Raw genomic sequence first — 22,417 nt, forward strand, 5'->3', positions numbered from 1 at the left:
GAGCTCGGGAGGCCCTTCATGTTATTTCCTTTTCCCGGTAGGTTTGAAAGCCAGAAAAATCCTGGTCATGGAATCTTTACGTATTTACAATGAGAAGCAAACGGTCAGTGACAGTCACAATTCACCAATCGCTGAAAAAAACTCACAGATATAATGGGAGACAATGCTCGACCCTCCAACCAATATATACTAAAAAAAGAAAAAAAAAAAAAAAGCGTCCTTACCGTACATTAGTGAACACATTTCCTGTTTTTCACTTAATAAAAAATTTCTTAAGACGCTGCAATGCTCAAGTCACAGGTGTCCTAGACTAGATAAAACATCCCAGGACTCTTCACCCCCTTGTTTTTCAGTTAACACCAGACAAAGTAGCGTGCTTCTTTCCTGCCGAAGCATAGCTCTGCTGTCGTTAAGTCTCTAAAAATAATTTAGTGCTTTAAAAGTAAGACTAGGAATGTGGTTAGCCATTTACCGATGAGCACAGATTGAAAGATAAACTAATAGACGATGTAAATCCAGAACAGCAAGTAGAATCACATAACCAAAGAGGTATGCAGGGCAAGGGAATACGCCTATAGCCATATAACCTGGATCCTGCTATTAAAATCCTAACATCTCGCAAACATAGTTCTGGGTAAATACTATTAACTAGGATATTATGTCCTTGTTTAAGGTGGTAATGAACGTGACATGTAACCTAGTAATGGAATCTGGCATGATTTTAAACAACCTGATCCCTTTTTTAAAAAACTAAAAAGATGGGTTTTTTTTTTACTTCAAATATGATTTCCCCCCCCATCAAATGAATCAGAAATTGGGCCGTGAGTTTTAGAATTAATTCATTAGCAACGTAGCGGTCAACAAAATTACAAACCCCATTTTCATCTGTCCCTGTAAATGTGCCCCATTGTTTTTAGGGGAGAATAAAAAGATTTCTAAATCTCTGCTGAACTACTGATGTACGTAACAGGGGTTTCTTCTAATACACAAACAACAGCAGTGACCCTACGTGGAAAGAACTATAAGCAAAAAGTCACTGGCTCTCCTTTTTAGGTAAGCAGTACTTAAATTTAGTATTAGTGAGCTTCAAAGGTTAAAACTTAGAAAATGCCAGACACTTTGAAAGAGAGGCGAACTCAGCCAGGGGTCACATGCATGACAGCTGCTAATTGAAAAATGTTAAAAAGGGAAGGGGGGGCAGGCCAGGTGATCTGCTTACCCTTCTTTATTGCAACACTTGATTTTCACTAGAGAAAAAAATTTAAGTCTAAGACTCGTATAACTCTCAAAAAAGACGCCTGAAATACATAAATCACCCCCAGGCTGACTGAGCACAGCTGACACCCTATCAAGGCTTCCTTGCAAAAACAGAGAAAGAAGACTGAATTTTAAAACAAAACTATATTCCTACAGTGAATTTTAACGAAGACGCCCAATGGTCACACCAGTTCAGTCTGTTTCTGTCATTACATTTACAAAATTAAAACACTCTTCATTACAATGCACACCATTTTTAGTCCTCGATTTATCCAAATTGTATTTAAGAATGCATCTTTTCTTAAACTGTCTTGTGTTTCCTTTTTTTTTTTTTTAAAGAGTATTTTCAGAACTGACAACCTTCTGGAAGTTAAGTCAGATCAGTGACAATTAAATATTGTGAAATACAGATCAGTTAATTTTGAAAAGCAAGGCGTATTTCTTTCAAATCTTGCAAATGGCATTATTTATTAGAAAAATTGTGGCATTAATTTCTTCACAAGGTACACATTTTTTTATGCCTCTACAAATATTGCATTGAGACTCCTTAAAAAGGTATGTATACAATGTTTACATTCAATTCTGAATGATTAAAAATTTTATGATTAATGCTAATACTTTATTGACATGACATAGGAAAGTAATAATCCATAGCCAGATCTCAAGCTGAATTTATGACATCATTTTGATTGTGCACATTAGCTGCAATTACCTGCACCACTCATTCTGAGCCACTAGATGGTGTAAAAAATAAATTAAAATGGTAAAATTTCATTCTATAGCCACAAAACCTAATATAACTCTGAGAAACATGAAACACATTTCTAGACCTACAACAATGCTGGTGATTTCTATGCTAAGTGTACTTTTAAAAAAATCTCTCTCTCCACCTGGATCTGGAAACAAGTCCTTCTGAGGAATTCTTCATCATATATATATAACAATATATAGATCTACCTTAATCTAGAAACAAGTCCTTTTGAGCAATTTTTCACTCTCTTCTAAGAGCCTGAGTTCTGAATTTACAGTAGTCTTTTTTTAAAATTTTTTTCTACATTTTACTTATTTTTGAGAGAGAGAGAGAGAGAGAAACAGAGCACAAGTGGGGGAGAGGCAGAGAGAGAGGGAGACACGGAATCCGAAGCAGGCTCCAGGCTCCGAGCTGTCAGCACAGAGCCCGACGTGGGGCTCAAACTCACAAACTGTGAGATCATGACCTGAGCCGAAGTCAGACGCTCAACCGACTGAGCCACCCAGGCGCCCCTGAATTTACAGTAGTCTTAAACATTCAAATTGCTGTCATTCCCATGAAAATGAATTTATGATATTGCTTTATGGTCTATTTTGGCCAAAGTTTTGGTAAAAACTGGAAGACCAAGCCAATAAAAAATTATTAGAGTCTCCAAAGATTCCTCTTTGAAACTGTTCCCCCCAAATCGCTAAGTGCAAGTCTTCACAAACATATACTGACTCCCAAAGCAATTTGAAAACCAATAGCCAAGATGTCCACTAACGGCCCCAAATTTGTCCAAATTCCATCCAGGGAGAGCTAAGTGTCCTTTCTTTTCACCCTCACCAAGATTTACCTGGTTGATTCTACCAGCTCCACAGTGGGATAAATACTGGCATTAAATCATTCCGCCAATAGCGATAATGCGCTGGCGAACAATGTCTAGCCTCTTTCCAAAACCAAAATGAGCTCTAGGAGGCCTCTCGTGAAATCATGCTGCCCATGGAACTTCACGCCTTGTCAAGGGCTGAGAGAGGAATTATTTTTGGTAGGCACATGCCCAAATAATAGCCTTTAGAAATTTTAGATGGCTGTATACTCTTCCTTTGAGCCGGACCACCACTAACCTTAGCTCTATGACCAGGCTTCACACATAAAATTACAATCTCCACAAAACAGGTTTGGGAGAACAGAAAGTGCCTTCCCTGGGATCCCAGAAGTGTGACATACACCTATGACGCTACCTTTACTTTCATAATAACAGAAAGTAATTTTCGGAGGCAATGGGAATGCTACTCGTTTGACAGCCTGCCCCGGAGGTCGCTACTCTGAGGTTTTCAGCCACAAAGACAGCATGAGTCATAAAGAAGGCTTTAAGGGCAGACCCACATGGCTTTTAGAAGTTTCGCATTTTACCATAATAATATAATGACTCCATGCCGTTTATCCCTATAATTTGGAATTCCAAGTAGAAGCCAATCAACCTTTTATTTTATACGCAACTGCAGCTCAGCTGGCGAAAGAAACTGCGAGCTAAGTACGTTTGGGGAATAATTCCAAGAGACTTTCTTGAACTGAAATGAATCACTTCGGTTTCTATGTTAAGTAATTAACTCAAAAAAAAAAAAAGTGTTATCTTAATTCAGAACAATGAAATGCTCAATAATCTTGTAATGCTTCATCCAAGAGTTGGTTATCTATAGCTTCTAAGAACTAAACCTGTATTTCTTTAAAACACAAAAAACAAACATACTAAGGAACAGAGGACGAAGAAAGATGAGAAGTCTTAGCTTTGGGCACCTCAACTAGCAATGATCATGGCTGCTTATATTTACTTGTTACATATTTTCCCCCAATGACCTACAAGCGCTTCTGTAGTATTCCTTTTGGATTCCTGGTGCTTAGCACAGGCCCTCGCACATTGTGGATGCTTTACGACAGTTTCAAATTACACACGAGGGAGGAAAGAAGGAAGGAAGATGCACGAGAGAAAAGCAGACAGCCTTGGTCTGGGAGTCAAGGCGCCTGGTTAAGTCCTGGTTCTGGCCCCTTCTCGACCCAAGTTCCCTTATCTGTAAAACCAAGAATAAGTGGATGATCATCAGCAGATTCCTCATTCAAATGTTCTATGATTTCCTAGGTTATGATTTTATCCACCAGCCATCTTTTGTTACATTCAATAAACGACCTTATTTCCAAATCTCTTCTGTATCTAGCAAGCCATATTATCTTTCGGGAAAGTACAAAATATTTCTCTAATCAAGAAACCACATTAAACTTCTAGACTTATGATTTATAGAACATCTCCCTACTTACATTTAGCTAGTTTTCATACGTCATTTGTTTCTAGAATAGCTTCATAAAGTAGACTGAGCAAGTTTTTTAATCCCTATATTACAGCAGGGAAAGTTAAATATGAAAATTAAGGCAGCTCACACACGTCACCACTATAAGAAACATGACTTTTAGATCTAAGGACAGAAAGATTTTGAGTCATCCAGTATCTTAAGAGGCAGAGACACTGATTTGAGTCATCCAGTATCTTAAGAGGCAGAGAGAGAGACAGAGAAAGAGATTTTATATATATGTGTGTGTGTGTGTGTGTATATATATATAGAGAGAGAGAGAGAGAAAGAGAGAGAGAGGTGAGTTCATAGCAACAGACTCTGTCATTACGTTTACAAATACAACTATGTTAAATTGTTAAAAATTACCTAAACCTATCTGAATAGAAAAAACATCGCTTTTAAATTGTCGGAACACCAATGTATTTACATAAAGATGAAAAACTCCTACTATAAACAGTGTTTCCAGTAGTGAATGGCAGACAAAATCAGAATAAGCACACAGAAGAATAAAAAGGAAGAGGAAAGAAAAACATAATAAATAACCTAATACCTCACAATGTTAACTTTCACATAAGTATATTGTTTCTGGAGAAGGCAGGGTGTGGATGTGAGCCAAAGGCTGAAGTGATAGGTAAACACACTGCTAAGTTGAATCCTGTTATCTGATTGTGTTTAAAATTTGATTATATTTCACTTGACAAAATAATTAATTATTGTGAACTCCCAATTGTTAACAAGGACCTAGAGGAATTCCAATTGGCATTTTTCCCCAGTGTTGTAAACCCAGATGCAGAAGAATCTAGCTTTGTATTCACCCTTTACGGTTGTCAGCTGGGGTGTCTCCTTACCTTGCTAAGAATGTAAATCACATCACCACGTTTAAATGACAACTCATCAGAAAGAGCTCCTGTGCAGTCCCACAAACCCTGGTAAAAATTAGCATAATCGGTGCTTTTATCTCCTAGGAAGAAGAGAGAGAAAACATGAGTTAGAGCTTTCATGTAACGGGTCCTTGCTTAAACGTGAACCAATAGAGACTAAAGGGCCTCTCACCACCAAAACAATCTAAAAAAATTCCGTCCTGATTCAAAGAACATTTGATTACCCTTACATACAAATCCCACTTCTTCTAATTATATCATTATGAGACCTTCTTTAAAAAAAGATCTCATTTTGAACGTCTCTTTTCTCTCTCCCCCTTTCTTGTTTTATCCAAAGCCTGTGATTGCCATGTGCTCTCATCAAGCCAGCACCTAAAAGTTCCTTCCCATTTATTTTTTACAATGGACCTAAACCCACTTGCAACATGTTTTGAAGGTGAATCAGCCATACCACATGATGAGCAAGTATCCATGACACGTGATAAACACACTGTGAAACAACCACCTTACAGAATTTCCAAAAATTACAAAAGAATAAAAAAAGAGAGAGAGAGAGAAAGGGAGGGAGGGAGAGAAAATTTTGGGACACTTCATAAACAATAATAAAGAATAATAAAGGAGTCAGTAGGGCATAGAAATAACTCAAACTCGGCAACAATTTTTTTTTTTTTTTAAATTCTAAAATCTACAGCTGGTTAGAGGAAGAGGGTAAAGTGGAAATAACACAGAGGGTAATTCCAGCTCTTATCTTTGGGGACTTTTGTACCGAAAGCCTCTCACAAAAGTTATTTCTAACATATTTTAGCAACTTTGAAATTGCCAAAGCTGAAGCTGCATTTTTCAAGATTTCTGTCAGCCCTAGTTTAGGACATTACGCTCTGAATAAACATGCAACATACACTGCAGTTACCAGCTCATCCTTCTAACGGCATAAGCACAATGGATGTGATGTGCTCAAACTGCCATACAGACCATTAACTGATTGATTATTTAGCGCTCTCCGCTCTGTAATACCACAATAAACCGGGTAATAAATGCTTTGTCACTTATACAATGTGGGTCTCTTGAAACACAGCACAGAGTTAAATACACTGGATGCTTTTGTTACACTGAGAACTGTTTCCTGTTTTTAATTTCATGATAATTGAGTTTTGATGAGTTAACGCAAAAAGAATGCGAGCGATATCAATAAGATGTCCGTGTATTCACTAACCAGGCAGAACGTATACGTGTTGACAACTTCCATCATTGGAATGTCAGCTCTGAATTCTGAGGGGATAGCTGTGGGGACGCATGCTGCGTCAGGCCTGTCATCCTAGTTTTGTTATATGGCTCTCAAACAGCAGGCTTCTTGGCAATTCCAACACAACTCCTCACGTGAGCGGGTCTTCTGGGTATTCGTCTTACATCGCGTGGTTTGTGATTTACACAAAGTGCTAAGTTTGTTAGAAGTCTTCAAACTTCTAATATCCGAAACGTTTTTTTTGAGCCAAAGAGAAAATCTGAGGAGCGTGGAGTGTGACAATTTAGGAAGATGATACTTCTCGATTAAGCTTGAAGAAAATAAACAGTGGCTAGAATATGCCACCTTGCAAAATCCTATTCAAGTTTTTCTCCTGTTTTCTAAAAATTCCCGGGGGTGGGGGGGGGTGGGAGGGGGAAGGGAGGGAGAGAAAACGGGAGGAGGCGTGAAAGGAAGGAGGGAGGAAGGGAGGGGAACAGAGAGAGACAGACTCCGTACTGACCTCTCCACTCCAGCATTTGAGCACTCGTCACCAACACCAGCAGGCATGTATACAAGCCCGGGGATCCAACCAAGAACTAACAATGCTCGTGGCTACCCTTCATTACATTTCCCCCCACAAAGCAATTTATTAAGTAAATTCCATGAATGGACACTAGAGGGCACTCCGGCTGGACAGATCACTCCAAACATTGTCAATTTTTTCTTTTAGAAAGAATTACTTAATAATAAAGTGACTGATTTCCTTTAAAAACCACTTATTTAGACAAATAGAGATTTGGAAGTTGAGACATTCTAGTCCGATTAAATCAACTGCTAAATGGGTCAAATGTTGCGCCCCAAGCAGTCCGTCAGTGTCAGTTTAAAAGTCAAGGAATTAGAGCAAAGAGAGGATGACATCATTTCACATGCAAGGCCCTCCCCCACAGTCGCCGGCCAGGAGGTAAGAGGATGTAAATAGCTGGCTTCCCCGGCCCAGGCTCCTGTGTGTTCCCAATGTTGCTCAGCCTGAGGCTTGATCCAAAAAGGTTAAAGAAACAAAACTTGGGCTAAAACGAGGGAAGTTTTGGCTGAGCTCGAGCGTCCCAGCGCGTCCCCAGCTGCCCAGCCTGCTGCCGGCTCCTCCTTTTTCAGATATTCTCACGACGGTTTTTCATTCAATAGATTTTCAAGAGGTGGGGGAAGAAAGAAGGCAAAGAAAAGTATATGGTGATTTCTAACACATAATCCTTATCACTTTGGGGTCTCTCTTCCCCTCGATGCGCTTGGTGAAACTCCCATTAACACTAATGGGAGTTACAGGAGCACATGAGGGGAAGGGAGACCCCCACCGTGTGCAAGATGCATTTCTCCCTAGATGTGCATCATGAGCATTTCATTAAATCTCACTGCTGTAAAGAGGCAACAGAGCTAGCTACTTGGCAATACTGGGAAAAAGATGCATTTTCTACTGTGTTTTCGATAATCTTGATGATGATGTTACCCAAAGACCAACCTCATTTCTGTGTCCCATATGTGAGCTCTGTTAAAGAATAATAAGTTGTTTATGTCACATGGCTATACACACATACAATTTACTATTCTATCTGTTTCAGAATGCAATAGTAGGTATAAAGCAGAAGAACCACAACTAACGAGAAGGCCTGGTGATAAAAATTTATTAGCCTTAGTCTCCTCAGGAAAGTAACGTTAAAATTCTTGGTATGAATTTTATTTAAAAAAAAATTTTTTTTAATGTTTTATTTATTTTTGAGAGACAGAAACAGAGACAGAGTGCGAGTAGGGGAGGGGCAGAGAGAGAGGGAGACACAGAATCCGAAGCAGGCTCCAGGCTTTGAGCTGTCAGCACAGAGCCTGACGCGGGGCTCGAACCCGTGAACTGTGAGATCATGACCTGAGCCAAAGTCGGGCACTCAATCAACTGAGCCACCCAGGTGCCCCGGTATGAATTTCAGATATAAAAATTAGGAATTGCTTTATTCCTTTGAGAGCAGTGAGCTTCTCTGGTTTACTTTTCACTATTTTAAGTTTTGAAATTTTAAGTATGGCTAACCATCCTCAAAAAATTACGCACGGGTCTAGCCTCAGAAGCACAGTGAGTTCACAAGAGTTAGCATTGTTCACCTATACACCGAAAAATAATCCGTGTAAAATATGTTTTTAAAAAACAAAAATGTAATGCCACAGATCATCCCACATTCTGAATACAAGTAAGTCTCTTTAGTTGTTATCACTGCATGGATTAATCTTCCCGCATCATGATCTATGTTTTCAAAATGACAAAAAACCTCACCTCATTATGTTTCCTGTCCTGAGAGGCATGAATGGTTAAAAAGAGAAGGTAAAGACAGAAAAAACAACCATTCTAAATTAGCCAGCCTCTGAAGGATTCAAACAATATACTTGTTCTTGCTTTTTCCAACATTCAAAAACAGATCATTGGGCAATAACAGAATCATTAGGAAAAATAGGCTAAACATTGGAGATACTTACAAGAACAAAAAAGGATTTTAAAAATACGATGGCAGTGGCTGAAACATACAATATGTAAGATAATGAAAAATCTCTTCTTGAGCAGTCATTTAAAAACGATTTCAGAAAGATAAGCAAATTCTACAGTGTTCAAAAAAATCAGGGGCGCCTGTTGGTTAAGCCTCCGACTTCGGCTCAGGTCATGATTGCGTCATTCGTGAGTTCGAGCCCCGCTTCGGGCTCTGTGCTGACAGCTCGGAGCCTGGAGCCTGCTTCTGATTCTGTGTCTCCCTCTCTCTCTGCTTCTCCTTTGCTTGTGCTCCGTCTCCCTCTCTCTCTCAGAAATAAATAAACATTAAACATTTTTGAAAAAAATCAAATGGAGTCATTTTGTACATATATATAAACATGCAAGACGTGCAAGCTTGAACATAAAAGAACTTATAAGAAATACAGGATTATGTTGTTTATGTATTTCACTTTAGTCTGAATTTTTTTCTCCTTTTTTAAGTAAAATCGCTCAATGTGAAAAATATATAACATTCTTGAGTAAGGTTAGAAGTTCACATCATGTGATGCTCGGCAAGATAGTAATACCCTTGTCAACCCACTGCCCTGCACAGCAAACAAACTTCTAGTGTTACATCTTTGACAGCCCAAAGAGAGCAAAGGTCACTGCTATGCAAAAGCATTAAAACTGTTGCTTGAAAAGAATTTCATGTCACTAAAGATAAGAATTATTGCAGTGCTTTACAGCGATTGCACGGAAAGCTAGATCGACTTAGTGCATTCCTTTGAAGAAAAACTGACTTTTTTCTTCCTTCCCTCAAAGGCAAACATTTGGGAGATGGGTACTTTAAAAGGGGTTTTGAAAAATACAACTGCTTTTAAGCCAGAACGCTTCTATTTGTGGAAGGGATACCTACATGTGTCTACTTCTACACCTGCACTGACAAAAGCAAAAACAAAAACAAAAACCCTTCGTGCTTTCGGCAGAAGTTTTGATACATCCTAAAACACATATACTTAAATTACCACTGTGGATCATCCTCGAGGCTTCGCTCAGTCTTAGGATTTTATAGCTGCCTTTTACAGGACCAGAGTGCTAACATCTAATGACTTCGTCCTCACTTCCTTTCTGAAAAAAGCAAACCAAACCTTCTGCAGCAGCCCGCTCCTGCTTTCCTGTCCAGGTCCGGAAGTCAGGCCTCTGTTTCCTTTCCGCGTGTCATGGTAGGAAGGACTCGGGAAAGCTACTTCCTGAACACACACTTCCTGTCCACCCTGCCTCTGACAGCTGGCAAGAGTGATGTATGAATGTATCAGAGAAGGGAAGGTGACCCTCAACTATAGCTCTGTGCAGGACACGGGATGATATGGCAGACCTTGCCCCAGCTGACATGTGGCTACGAGGAGGTGTAAAAGTCCTGATAAGAAGGCATCCCCTCTCTTCTTTCCGTGTAAAATAATTGCTGGTTTATCAAAGCTAACCTCATGCTTGCCCTCCAGATATGGTTTATCTCCTGCTATTTGGAAATAACAACCCGCAAAAAAAAAAAAAGAAAAAAAAAAGTCGCCCATATCATGTGATCTTGTACACAGCATGTGTGGTTATTTTTCCCGGCTCAGTCATAATTAGTACCTGGGGCCATGTGCCAAGTGGAAATGGATAAGGGGAATATCCTTCCTAGCCTTCTAGGCCATCAGTGTCCTTTTCCAATTTTTAAACCGCTGTCACCGGACTCTGGCATTTCTTACCCAATTCATTTGCTTTCTGTGTTAATCATATGCAATGAAGATATGCATGGCCAACATTTAAACAGGCTGCAGATCAATTAGCGGTCTTAAGTTTATCTGATTTTTATCAAAGAAGACAGAGCTGCGGGTCGATTGTCAGAGCCTGTGTCAAGTTGACCTTTTCAGAGATGTCTACATTGCCAGTCCCCTGGGCAACTTGTTGTCCCCTGTTGGTCTCTGAATGGCAGAAGTCTGTTCTGCTCAAGCACAAAGTATACACAGATGTCTATATTACATTCTTATAGGTTTGACAGCAACTGCATGTTGTATCTATAAACTGTCCTTTAGCAGTGACACTTCCTCAATGATGATAAGCTAATTTATGCAACTAAATCTCCTTTGTGCAGAAATGAAAGCTAATTGAGTCATTACAAAGTAATTCAGGAAGGAATACCTTGTATAAATTGGCTTACTTTATAAATCCTTCTCAAGTGGTTTTCATGCATCCTAAATGGGACTAAGCAGCTTATCCGCCCTAAGATACCCAGATCGAAGCAGCCAACTTCGGGGGAGTTGGGTAAACCCTCTTTAGAGCTGTAAGAAAAGTGACGAAAGGGAAAGTGAACAAAACCAAAAGAAGCTTCCCAAGAAGCTTCACGATTCAGTACCTGTGGCGGGGAGAGCACTGTCCTGACTCGTCTTCCTTTGGTCCTCCACGTTTGCGGGAGCACTGTCCTCTTCCTCTTCTGTAAGCAAACAACAGAAATGGCACGCTGAAGGGTTTCCTCAGAAATAACAAGACAGTACTCACCCCATTTTACGAGCAAAACTGAAAGTTCACGACGCATAAATATTCCTCCTCAAAGAATGAAACCGCTCAACATTCACATTCCTTTGTCAATAATCTAAAGCTGAACAAACAAACCTCTAGCTAGTTGCACATAGCGACCTTACCAGTTGGCTCGATAAAATTTAAGATACGTGCTGATGCCTCACATATTTTGTTTCGCATACTGGAAAGTCCTCTGGAACACTCTTAAATCCAGATCAGCCCTGAAATCCAGTAAAGTAACACCCAGCCCTATATGGACAGACCACATTATACCGAGGCAGGATAAAACCCCGGTCCCTAAACCATCAGTAGAACACAGGGAAAATGTGTGATACAAAATACAGTTAACCTATAAGTCATTTATTGAGTATCAGACCCTTCATGTTTTCTCCCTTGATCTTCATGGGAGAATACCAAACGGATCCTCCCCCTTCAGGACAATTCCCCCCAAATCATACTGTGGATCTACTATGTGTCATAGACCATAGCAGATGTTAAGATTTCACAGATAAATAGTTTTAAATCCTCATTTTACAGAGGAGTAAACTGAGGTTCAAAAAGCTAAAGACACTGCCACTGTTTATTATTCCAACTCAGGCCTGTGATCATAATGTCCATGTGCTTTATCCTGCATATATTCTGGGCCTTACCTTTGTTATTCCCACCCTTTCCTATCACATTTGTTCCCCCGCTTATAGGAAGAAAGAGGAGAAGACTAAATGAGAAGAGTTCTAAACAGAGTCAATAGACTTTAATTATTTTACATTAAAGAAACATTTATTATATGACCACTTTCCTCACCTAAGGATTTATATACACTTTAGAGATATTTAAGGTGGGATGTATGAACAAAATGGCATGCCCAAGAAAAACTGTGCTCAAAAGAATCATAATTTCAAGAAAAATAAAAAACATTAAAGTATGCAAAATAGGTAAACACAGCCATTATGGCTATTAAATAATCCATTGAGTATTAACTACCTGTAAGAGACAGCTTCTACCAGGGAGGCAAAGAGAGTAGGAAACTTCTGCCCTCAGGAAGCTGAGAGCCTACAGGACACAGAAGATAGTAGTACCTGAAGGAAAATGGGATGAGGGACATGAAACCTGACACGTGAGACACGAGGAACTGAGGAACACAGACTAGAAAACCACCCAAGTGGGGAATACCACGAAGGCTCTGAGGGATGGAGAAAATTTGAATGGAGAGAGATGGGGAGGAGGAAATTTCTAGACAGAGGGAGAGTCATAAGCAAAACAACAAAGCTCAGTACTATCCATTTGGCTAAAGAACGCAGTACTCAAAGGGGAAGAACAGGATGGGAGAGAAGGCTAGTAGTTTGGGCCAGCTGTTGAAGGGCCATGAACATTGGCCATGGACTTTAGACCTTGATTTGGTAGGCAGTAAGAGCCCCCGAAGACTTTTGAGCAGAGAAAGGGCAGAACTAACACTATGCTTGTGGAATGGTCATCTGGTCCCATTGTCCCAGAGAGCCTGAAGGAGGGCATGGGGGGAGAGAGACCACTTAGAGTCTGGCTAAAGGGGAAGGAAGTCCTAACTGAAGGACAGAGGAAATGCAAGGAGCCGGTTATGAGAGGAAAAGGAACTAGCATCGATAAGCTTTGTGCCTGCCTGGATGTGGAGGGCTAAGGGAAGAAGAGCAACCAAGGATGATACAAGTTGTGAGCTTAGTCGGCAGAGAAATGGGAACACACCATTCCTAAGAAAAGAATAGCCAAGATAAGCTATTTTGCCAAGGGAACACAGGAGCCGAGTGAGAGATTGAAGGTACCAGTGGGGCAACCCAGAGGAAACGTCCAGGGGCAACTGGAAGGCTTTGCAAGTTTGCATCTACAGGGGAGTAGATGCAAAGTTAGGAGGCTCATGCAAATGTTAAAGTGGTGACTCAGAAAATTCACCATTTAACTCAGGCTTGAGGGTTACTGTACTTCTAAAACAAACCTACAACTGCTTTGAATTTCTGCAACTCAACTCAAACAAAATAAGGAGAGCTCCAAAAGAAGGGAACAGCTGGAAATATTTGGCACTTTATACACATTAAGTTGACTGCAGTGTCGGCAATTTAATATGAGTCAGTCAGAGAGCAGTTAATACATGGAAGAACTAATAAAAAAAAATCAAAAACCAAATCCTGTCTCTTTTCTCTTCAACAACAGTTATCTTACTTATGCCAAAACTCAAGGCCTCCTGATTGTAAATGGTTTATTAGGGTGTTTTCATACACAAGTTTTACAGACATTTGGCCCAATCGACTTATTTTATAGATGGTTAATTTTTTCAAAGGAGAAGGAGAAAACTTTACTTATTTGTCACACTTTCTCTTTCCTCAGTGCTCCCTCTCCTCCAAGCTGGTCACAAATCAGACAGTTGAGTAAAGTCAAAAGTCGTGAAGGGCTCTTGACCTCAAGTCAAAAGCCTTAAGCACAACAATATAGGAAGCACTTCTTTCTTAAGAAGACATTATGGGAGGGGCGCCTGGGTGGCTCAGTCCTTTGAGTGTCCCACTTGGGCTCAGGTCATGATCTCGCTCGAGCCCCACGTTGGGCTCTGTGCTGACAGCTCAGAGCCTGGAGCCTGCTTCAGGTTCTGTGTCTCCCTCTCTCTCTGCCCCTTCCCTGCTCATTCTCTGTCTCTCTCTCTCAAAATAAATAAACGTTAAAAAAAAGATTTAAGAAGACATCATGGGATACAGACTTACCATCCAAAGTTAGGGTCAAGCTATCACAAAAACTAATTACAGAAATTAAATGGAAAATTCTGCTCTTGGCAAAGTAAACAATGAACTTAGAATAGTTTATTACTGTGTATTATTTTATTAAAATTTAAGTGCTATAAATGTGCACAATGTATTCTTAAATTATCAGAATAATGCTATTAAAATATTTACTTAAGTATCAATATTTACTGAGAAGTATCCAAATTCAATGTGAGATGCTGAACAAATAGTATTTTAGAGGAGGACATACTCATTTAAAAAACTTTTCTCCATTTTAAACCGAGTAATGATATTTTTAGGTCAAAGCTTCTGCATTTCATACATCAGTTTTCCTTAACGATGTTCAAACAACTCATTTTATCTTGGGCTAACAATACAAACAGCTTCCATACAAAAGAAAACAAAATAAAATTTGGGGTGTGTGTGTGTGTGTGTGTGTGTGTATGTGTTTTAATCTTAGGGAGAGAAACTCAGACTGAAATCTTGAACAGAATCTGATACAGAGGAGATGTTCAATAAATATGCAGTGAACAGATTCAAAATCATGAAAATAAATCCTACTATGCTCATTTATTAACAGAGAAAAACTCTCCACACCACTCAAAAACTATATAAGGACAAATGAAAATTCTAGGCAATAATTACCTCCTCAATATATTAGAAATATATACACATGTTGTTTTATTTAGGTTTATTATTAAACATATTTTATTTTGGTGTTGAGTCACAAATGTCATTATACAATACTAATTAATACCTCAAATAGCCAATGTTTGTGGGGTTAATATATTCCACTCAACATTTTAATAACAGTAAACAAAAACAGCTCAGCTATGCGGTAAAATCCATCAAACCACACAGATGGTTATAAGGTTTTCATTATGTGGTTTCCATAGCAATCATATTGCAAATCTGGAAGCTTCTTGCAAATAAGCAGCTTGTATTTACATGCCTCTCAGCTGCAGCACAAAACTCTGCAACATGTGACGCTATTATTCCAATCACACATTGTTAGCAGAATCATCAGAAGATTTTGTTGATCAGACAAGATGAAAATAACAGTAAACTCACTGCAGAAGATAATTCAAACACAGTTGTACATTCACTAAACTAATCAGCGAGTATCAGACATGTTCTGGTAGTCACCAGAAGGTTTTAACATGATAGCCCGGTCAAAAATATGGAAGTTCCAGGAGCAGTCAGAACCCAAAAGCCTGAACTCCATTCTCGCTCCCCTTTTCAGCAGATACTTGGTCTTCCGTCCGAGTTGAGCAGAGAAAGGGAGAAGAGCAGAGAACGAGGTCCTCCCAAATCTTTTTAGGATGACTACCATTTGCCTACGTGGGAGAAGTCAAGACCTTTTTTGTCCCCTGCTAGATTAATCAATTTAATTTACAAATTGATCCAGTTCCATAACAGATGGATTATTACCCTAATAAGAATCACGAATCTGTCTAGCTATGCAGTTTGTACAAAATGGCTATTTCTTCCTTACTAACGTTCTTTGTTTTAAGGACAAAACAACCAAAAGAGAAAAGCTATAAGCAAATGACAAAGACAGCTGACATTGCTTGAAAAAGGTTGAGGACAATTTGTTGGCACCAAAATAGGGTGTGTGATGTTCACATCAGGGCTGAAAACTGATCTTATCACATCTTCCAGGGAGAGGAGGACAACATCAGAAAACCTTCGACTCACACACAATGATTACCTTTCTCACTAAGCATCTTCAGAAAACGGCTCTGCCGAACTACAATGTATTTTCAAGACCTAAAACACAGAATCAAAAGCTATGCTCTGAAATAAAGATTGGGTGTAGATTTCTATCTGCCCTGGCTTCATTTGATTACAAAACTATACATTTGTCTCAAGAAAAGTTAACATTTATTGCTTGAATGTTCATGCTGTATGCATTTATATCCCTTATGTAACTAAATCCTCGTAACCGTTGTATGAGGTGATAACAGGTATTTTTACCATCATGTTATGGACGCAGAAATGGAATTTACAAAGCTTGAGTAACCTGTCCGAGTTCACACGTGCAATTAGAGCAGGGATTGAAACTGCAGCAAATGCCAGTTCTTTTCACCTTCTATTCAGCTCATAGATGGTTTTCTAAAATTTCATGTGCATACCAGCTGTCTGTTGGACCCGGAAAACATTTCCACATGAGTGCGCAGATTCTGCTCTACCATAGCATTGTATGCGAAGGACACCTTTATTTTTTATTTTTTTCAATGTTTACTTTTGAGGGGGAGAAAGAGAGAGAGAGAGGGAGAGAGAAAGAGAGACAGACAGACAGAGAGGGAGAGAGAGAGAGGACCCTAAGCAGGCTCTACACTATAAGCACAGAGCCCAATGCGGGGCTCGAACTCCTAAACCGTGAGATCATGACCTCAGCCAAAGTCTCAGGCACCCCGCAAGGACATCTTAAGGTAAGCAATCCTTGCAAGCGAGGATTTTTTTTTATTATTTTTTTAATGTTTATTTATTTTTGAGATAGAGACAGAGCATGAACGGGGGAGGGGCAGAGAGAGGGAGACACAGAATCTGAAACAGGCTCCAGGCTCTGAGCTGTCAGCACAGAGCCCGACGCAGGGCTCGAACTCACGGACCGTGAGATCATGACCTGAGCCGAAGTCGGACGCTTAACCGACTGAGCCACCCAGGCGCCCCGCAAGCAAGGATTTAGAAACAGAATTTCAAGCTGGGATGCCCCCAACCCACATCTCCTTTCCGTGCTCCCAGCCCTCCTTCCCTACCTCTGATGTGCACACCCTCAAGTGCCCTGAAGCCAGCACGTGCCACTTCGTACTCTGGAAAGGTCTCTACTGTGACTCATTATTGCAAAAATATGTCAACTATTTTATTATGAAATAACATTTCATAATTTTTTTCTAGGCCAGCCAGCTTTTCTTTCTTCACTGGATTTCCAGAAGGGAAACATGGTCAAATGCAGACAGCACATGGCAAGTCTTTTTACGAACAAAGATGTTTGCCTCCGTTCCAGAGCAACAAACTATCCTGCACATTTCTCCAAGGGTTCTGGCTCCAGGGCATTGCACGCAATATGTCCCTGGCTGGGAGAAGATGGGACAGATGTAACGAGGGGAATGAAGACACCTGGCTAGCCCCAGCACTACAGTGTGAAAGAGGGAGAGTGCAGGAGGTTCACACAAACGGCACCTGAGCCCCTCTTCGCTCTCTGGACCCGGGGCGAAGCTCGGAAGCTGGCAGTAGGTAAAAGCAGAAAAGCAGGGGTCAGAGGGCTACGGGCAAGGGAATTCAAACCAAAACAAGGAGGAAAAGTGAGTTCCCTAGGGGCCTATACTGGTAAGTTAAAATATGACACTTCTGTAGGATTTTTCTATCTAATAGACTGACATATATTTTACAGACTGGCATATATCTCATATACTTTTTTAAAGATAGAAACGTCTGCCTTTTAGTATTATATGAACTTCAAGATGAACACAAAGATAAAGATGGCTGAAATGGCATATTTAGAGTCATGTTTACTCTCCTGGAAATTAGGCAAACTGGGGCCTACCGTTAAAGTTCTAGTTACTCGGGTGCCTGGGTGGCTCAGTCGGTTAAGCATTTGACTCAGTTTCGGCTCAGGTCACGATCTCATGGTTGTGGGATGGAGGCCTGCGTCGGGCTCTGTGCTGAGCACGCAGCCTGCTTAAGATTCTCTCCCTCTGCCCCACCTCTGCTCATTCTCTCTTTCTCTGTCTCTCTCTCTCAAAAAATAATAATAATAATAATAATAATAATAATAATAAAATGTCAACAAAAAGTTCTAGTTACTCCTGTGACCTCGAGACTGTAATTCTCATCTCAGTAAAGTACAAAGAATAATGTCTACCCTTCAGCACTCTGAACAGGATTGGGGCAGGGTAATGACACGATCGGATTTCCAGGGGGAAAAAATACCCAATTAGCCTGTAGTATCAGGGTCATTATCTTAGAAACTAGGTGTTTTGCAACCACTTATGAATTTGGCAACCAAGAAGGTTAATATGATATAAAAGGCAACAAAATAAGCAGTAGTTATTCAATCATACCATCTAATTTTCAACCTTGACATTTTATTCTTACAGGGTTTGATAGTTGCCCCTCAAAAGCAAAAATAAGCGCCCTAAGATCATAGTACATCTCTGCACTATATTAAAGCTAATCATTTATACACAAACCTGAAAATGCAAAAATAATAAATTTTCACAGACATTAAGCTTGCCAGCATCAAGGTTGGGATCTTGGGGACAACCTCAAATTCAAGCAAGAATTTCATTTGGCAGAATCTGGACAAAATCTTAGGGAAAGAAACCTTAGCTATAATCTAGTTCAACTTCCTTCTTTCATTAACGGGGTCCTGAATGACTGACTGGGCCAAGGTCACGAAACTTGCGCTCTGCTCTTCTCTCCCTGCACTGCCTTCTATGCAACGTGTACTGCGGACATTTCTGGAAAAGTCTCTGCTGCTCCAGAGGTCCTTCTCTCTTCAGGAGCAGTCTCACACAGACTTGATCACCCACAGGCAACTATGGTAAGCAAAGTATGTCGGTTAAAAATAAGGTCTGAACGGGCCAGATCCTGTCAGTCAGAAGGGACTGTGAGTCAGGAGAAGGCTTTACTCCCAAGGAGTACCAGGCACAAGGGAACAATGAAACGTGGCTCTTCCCTGTCCCAGGGCATATTCTACTCACGCATCCCACGATAGAAAATTCTCCTAACCATTCCGTAAAGCTCAAACTCGTAGCTTTTTAATTAACATCTATCATAAGTTCTGCGATATTAAAATTCTTTTAACCCAAGAAAGTCAAATTAAATTGTTTCTCAAGTACAGTAACCTCGATCTGGCTGTGGACTTCTGGTACAGTTATAGTTTGCCACTAAAAATAGTTCTGGTTTTTAATTTAGATTAACCTTTTTTATTATTCTTGCCACAAAAGCAGTATCTGTTCATTGCTGGCAGTCAGACAACAGGAATAAGCAAGCGTGTGTGTGTGTGTGTGTGTGTGTGTGTGTGTGTGTGTATACATATATATATATATATATATATATATATACATTTTTTAAATCATCCAAGACTGATCCATAACCACTATTAACATCTTCTCCTAGACCACCTCTACTCAGTTTCTGAGTAATAAGAATATCCAAATATATACATACTTCATTATTAGGAAATATATACATTATTTCATATGAAATATATACATATATATAAGAATCATCCATTCCTTCCAAATGTATTTGTATTTTATTATAAACTATTCTGAGTTCCTTTTTAGAAAGTAAAATATTTCCTCTCAACGTAGATGGTGGTTTAAATTTTATTCCGTAGAAAATACCATCTAATGATAAACAGGGTAGTGTTGAGATCGTTTCATGGTAACTTGGCTGTTTTATATGGATCTACAACTGTCTACTATAACCTTAGAAAAAAGCAGACGGAACCAGAACTCAGCTGTTAGAGGCGATGGCTCTGTTTCCTGTTTGCTTACGCAAACACACTCATCCTCTTCTCGTGAGGTGCACCTTCACCTCATTTTCAAGAGCCTGGGAAAGAAAGAGCACGGGAACATAAGGGGAACCATCACCCATTGGACTGATCGGTTCCACATCCCTTCTAACAGCAGTGGTTTCGAGACCCTTTTGGGAGGTGGAGAGTCTATGAGGTCAAAACTATTTTCGTAATAAAATGAAGACATTTGCCTTGTTCGTTGTGTTAACATTTGCACTGATGCTGCGGAGCATGATGGGTAAACGGCGGACACCTCAGCATAAATCAAGGCAATGGCACCAAGCTGTCACTGTCTCTTCACTGCTTTGCACTAGCATTAAAAACAAACAAGCCAGTTTCACCGAAGAATGTCCGCGGGGAAGCAGTACAAATTATTATTTTCATGTAATATCAACCCTGAGAACATGTCCATTTAATATTCTGTGTGACAAAATCAGAAGAATGCATGAAGCACTCGTGCTGCATTTCTAGATGTGCAAAAGATTGAGTGGCAAGCTGAACGAGCTTTTTTTCACGGGACACCATTTTTACTTGAATGAATGAGTGACAGACAAACTGCAGTTACTCAGACTTGGGAATCTGGCAGATATTTTCTCAAACATGAACTAAGTGAGCTTGTTATTTCAAAGAAAACAACTGACAGCTATTGCCACGAAAAATTTAAGCTTTCAAGCAAAAATTAGCATTTTAGAAACTTAGATCTGCCACCGTGAGCTTGACCGCTCCCCAGTATTGAAAGACTTTTCTAATGAGATTGGTGGTGATATTAATGAATCCTACAGGTTTTAACTGTATCATCATTTCACCAATATTTGGAAGTTCTGCATACAGTGAAGCAATACTTTCCAAATGACCAATGCACGATGTTACAAAACACGCCTGGGGAGAGATCCAGTCAAAGTATAAGACAGACCCGTGAATTTTAATGTAACAAAGTACAGAAAGTTCATTGATAACGGTTTTGGATTCCACCTTGCAACTAACCTTTAACTTGTCCAGTTTGGGTACAGTTATCAAAGAAGAACATATAGCTCCTACGACTATTAAAACCCTTGCCTTTTCCTACTATATACCTGTGTGAGGCTGGGTTTCTTCATATGCTAACTAGACTTAAACCAAACAACATATCTCAACACAGTGAATGCGGAAGCAGATTTGAGAGTCTACATGTATTCTTTTAAATTAGACATTCAAGAGATCTGTCAAAATGTAAACCGTGTCACTCTTTTCACTGATATTTTGGGAAACTATAGCTATTCTTTCCTAAAAATATCTTATGTTCACTGGTAATAGGTTTATCATTGAGATTTTTAAACTCATTGATAAACATTTTTAATATTTCTCAGTTTTAATTTCCAATATAGTAAATATGGAGAGGTGGAACCCACAAAAATCAAGCGTTTTGGGGTCCTCAATACTTTTTAAAATTGTAAAGGGCTCCTGAGACCAGAAAGTTTGGGAATCACTGCCCTATGTTTTCTTTTCTTTTCTTTTTTACGTGTTTGCTTAAATTCCAATTAACATACCATGTGATATTAGTTTCAGGTGTACAATATAGTGATTCAATACTTCCATACTACACGTGGTGCTCATCATAACAAGTGCACTCCTTAATCCCCATCACCTATTTAACCAATCCCCCACCCCACCTTCTGGGAACCATCAGTTTGTTCTCTATAGCTAAGAGTCTGTTTCTTGGCTTGCGCCCCACCCCCCCCCTCTCTCTGTTTTCCTTTTACTCATTTGTTTTGTTTCTTAAATTCCACCTATGAGTGAAATCATATGGTATTTGTCTTTCTCTGACTGACTTATTTCACTTAGCATTGTACTCTCTAGTTTCATCTATGTCATTTTAGTTAAATATCTAAACGTTGTTGATCCACAACATGAGAAAAACTGATAGCCTGGTAACCCAGAACACTATCTGATAATTATTTTATATTCCCAAAGCACACAATCTCAGGATTGAATCTCATTACACTGTTGACTCATATTGAGCTGTTGACCAAAATCCCTAGGCGTTCTTCCCATTTGCAGTGAAGCCAAGTCTTTCCTTTCTCGTACTTGTGCAACAAGATTTTTGGAGCAAGTGTGATCCCCTATTATATTTCATCTTGTTAGATTTGATCCATGACTTCAGTCTGTTGAGAGCATGGCCTGTACATCTTCATCTAGGCATCAATGAATACAACGGTATGACAATATTGAGAATTAAGCTCTAAGACATTCACAAAATAAATTAACCAGCACCCTTTGGGCACAGCTGTATAGTCAGTTATCCAACGGTCTTTACACCCATAAAAATTTCATGACAATCTTGGCCAAATGCCTCACTTACTTAAGTCTAGTGATATGTCTGTCATTTCCCTGAATACATGCTGGGTTCTGGTAATCATTATTTCATCTTCTAGATAGCACAGAAGACTCTGTTTGATGCCTTAGAGTCCACTTCAAAGTTCCTAAACTTTGCAGTGGTTTGCAGAATCCATCCAGAGTGGATAATGTGGCGCTCCTCCCAGAAGCCCTCTTCAGGCCTGACGCAGCCGTCCTCCAGTTGCTGGGACTCAGACTGCTGCTGGCTCACAGCTGTGTCCCCCACTAGGAACTGTCCTCAGCTACAGGGAGCTGCCTCACTCAAGATTACACCCC

General features: G+C 39.8%; 1 protein-coding gene across 2 annotated transcripts in view; it reads right to left on the reverse strand.

The window, feature by feature from the left end:
* SKAP2 (src kinase associated phosphoprotein 2) overlaps window positions 1-22,417 on the reverse strand; it is a 181,428-nt gene that overhangs the window by 10,872 nt on the left and 148,139 nt on the right. For both annotated transcript variants that reach the window (XM_047094496.1, XM_047094495.1), the window contains exons 10-11: window positions 11,337-11,414; window positions 5,184-5,296 (exon numbers count right to left, since the gene is read on the reverse strand). In XM_047094496.1, the coding sequence (XP_046950452.1) occupies window positions 5,184-5,296; window positions 11,337-11,414 (191 nt within the window). The remainder of the gene's footprint in view (window positions 1-5,183; window positions 5,297-11,336; window positions 11,415-22,417) is intronic.

The sequence above is a fragment of the Lynx rufus genome, unplaced genomic scaffold, assembly GCF_022079265.1.
Source record: "Lynx rufus isolate CCGP_SWC_20201006 ecotype Redwood Valley unplaced genomic scaffold, mLynRuf1.p SCAF_4, whole genome shotgun sequence".
NCBI lineage: Eukaryota > Metazoa > Chordata > Mammalia > Carnivora > Felidae > Lynx > Lynx rufus.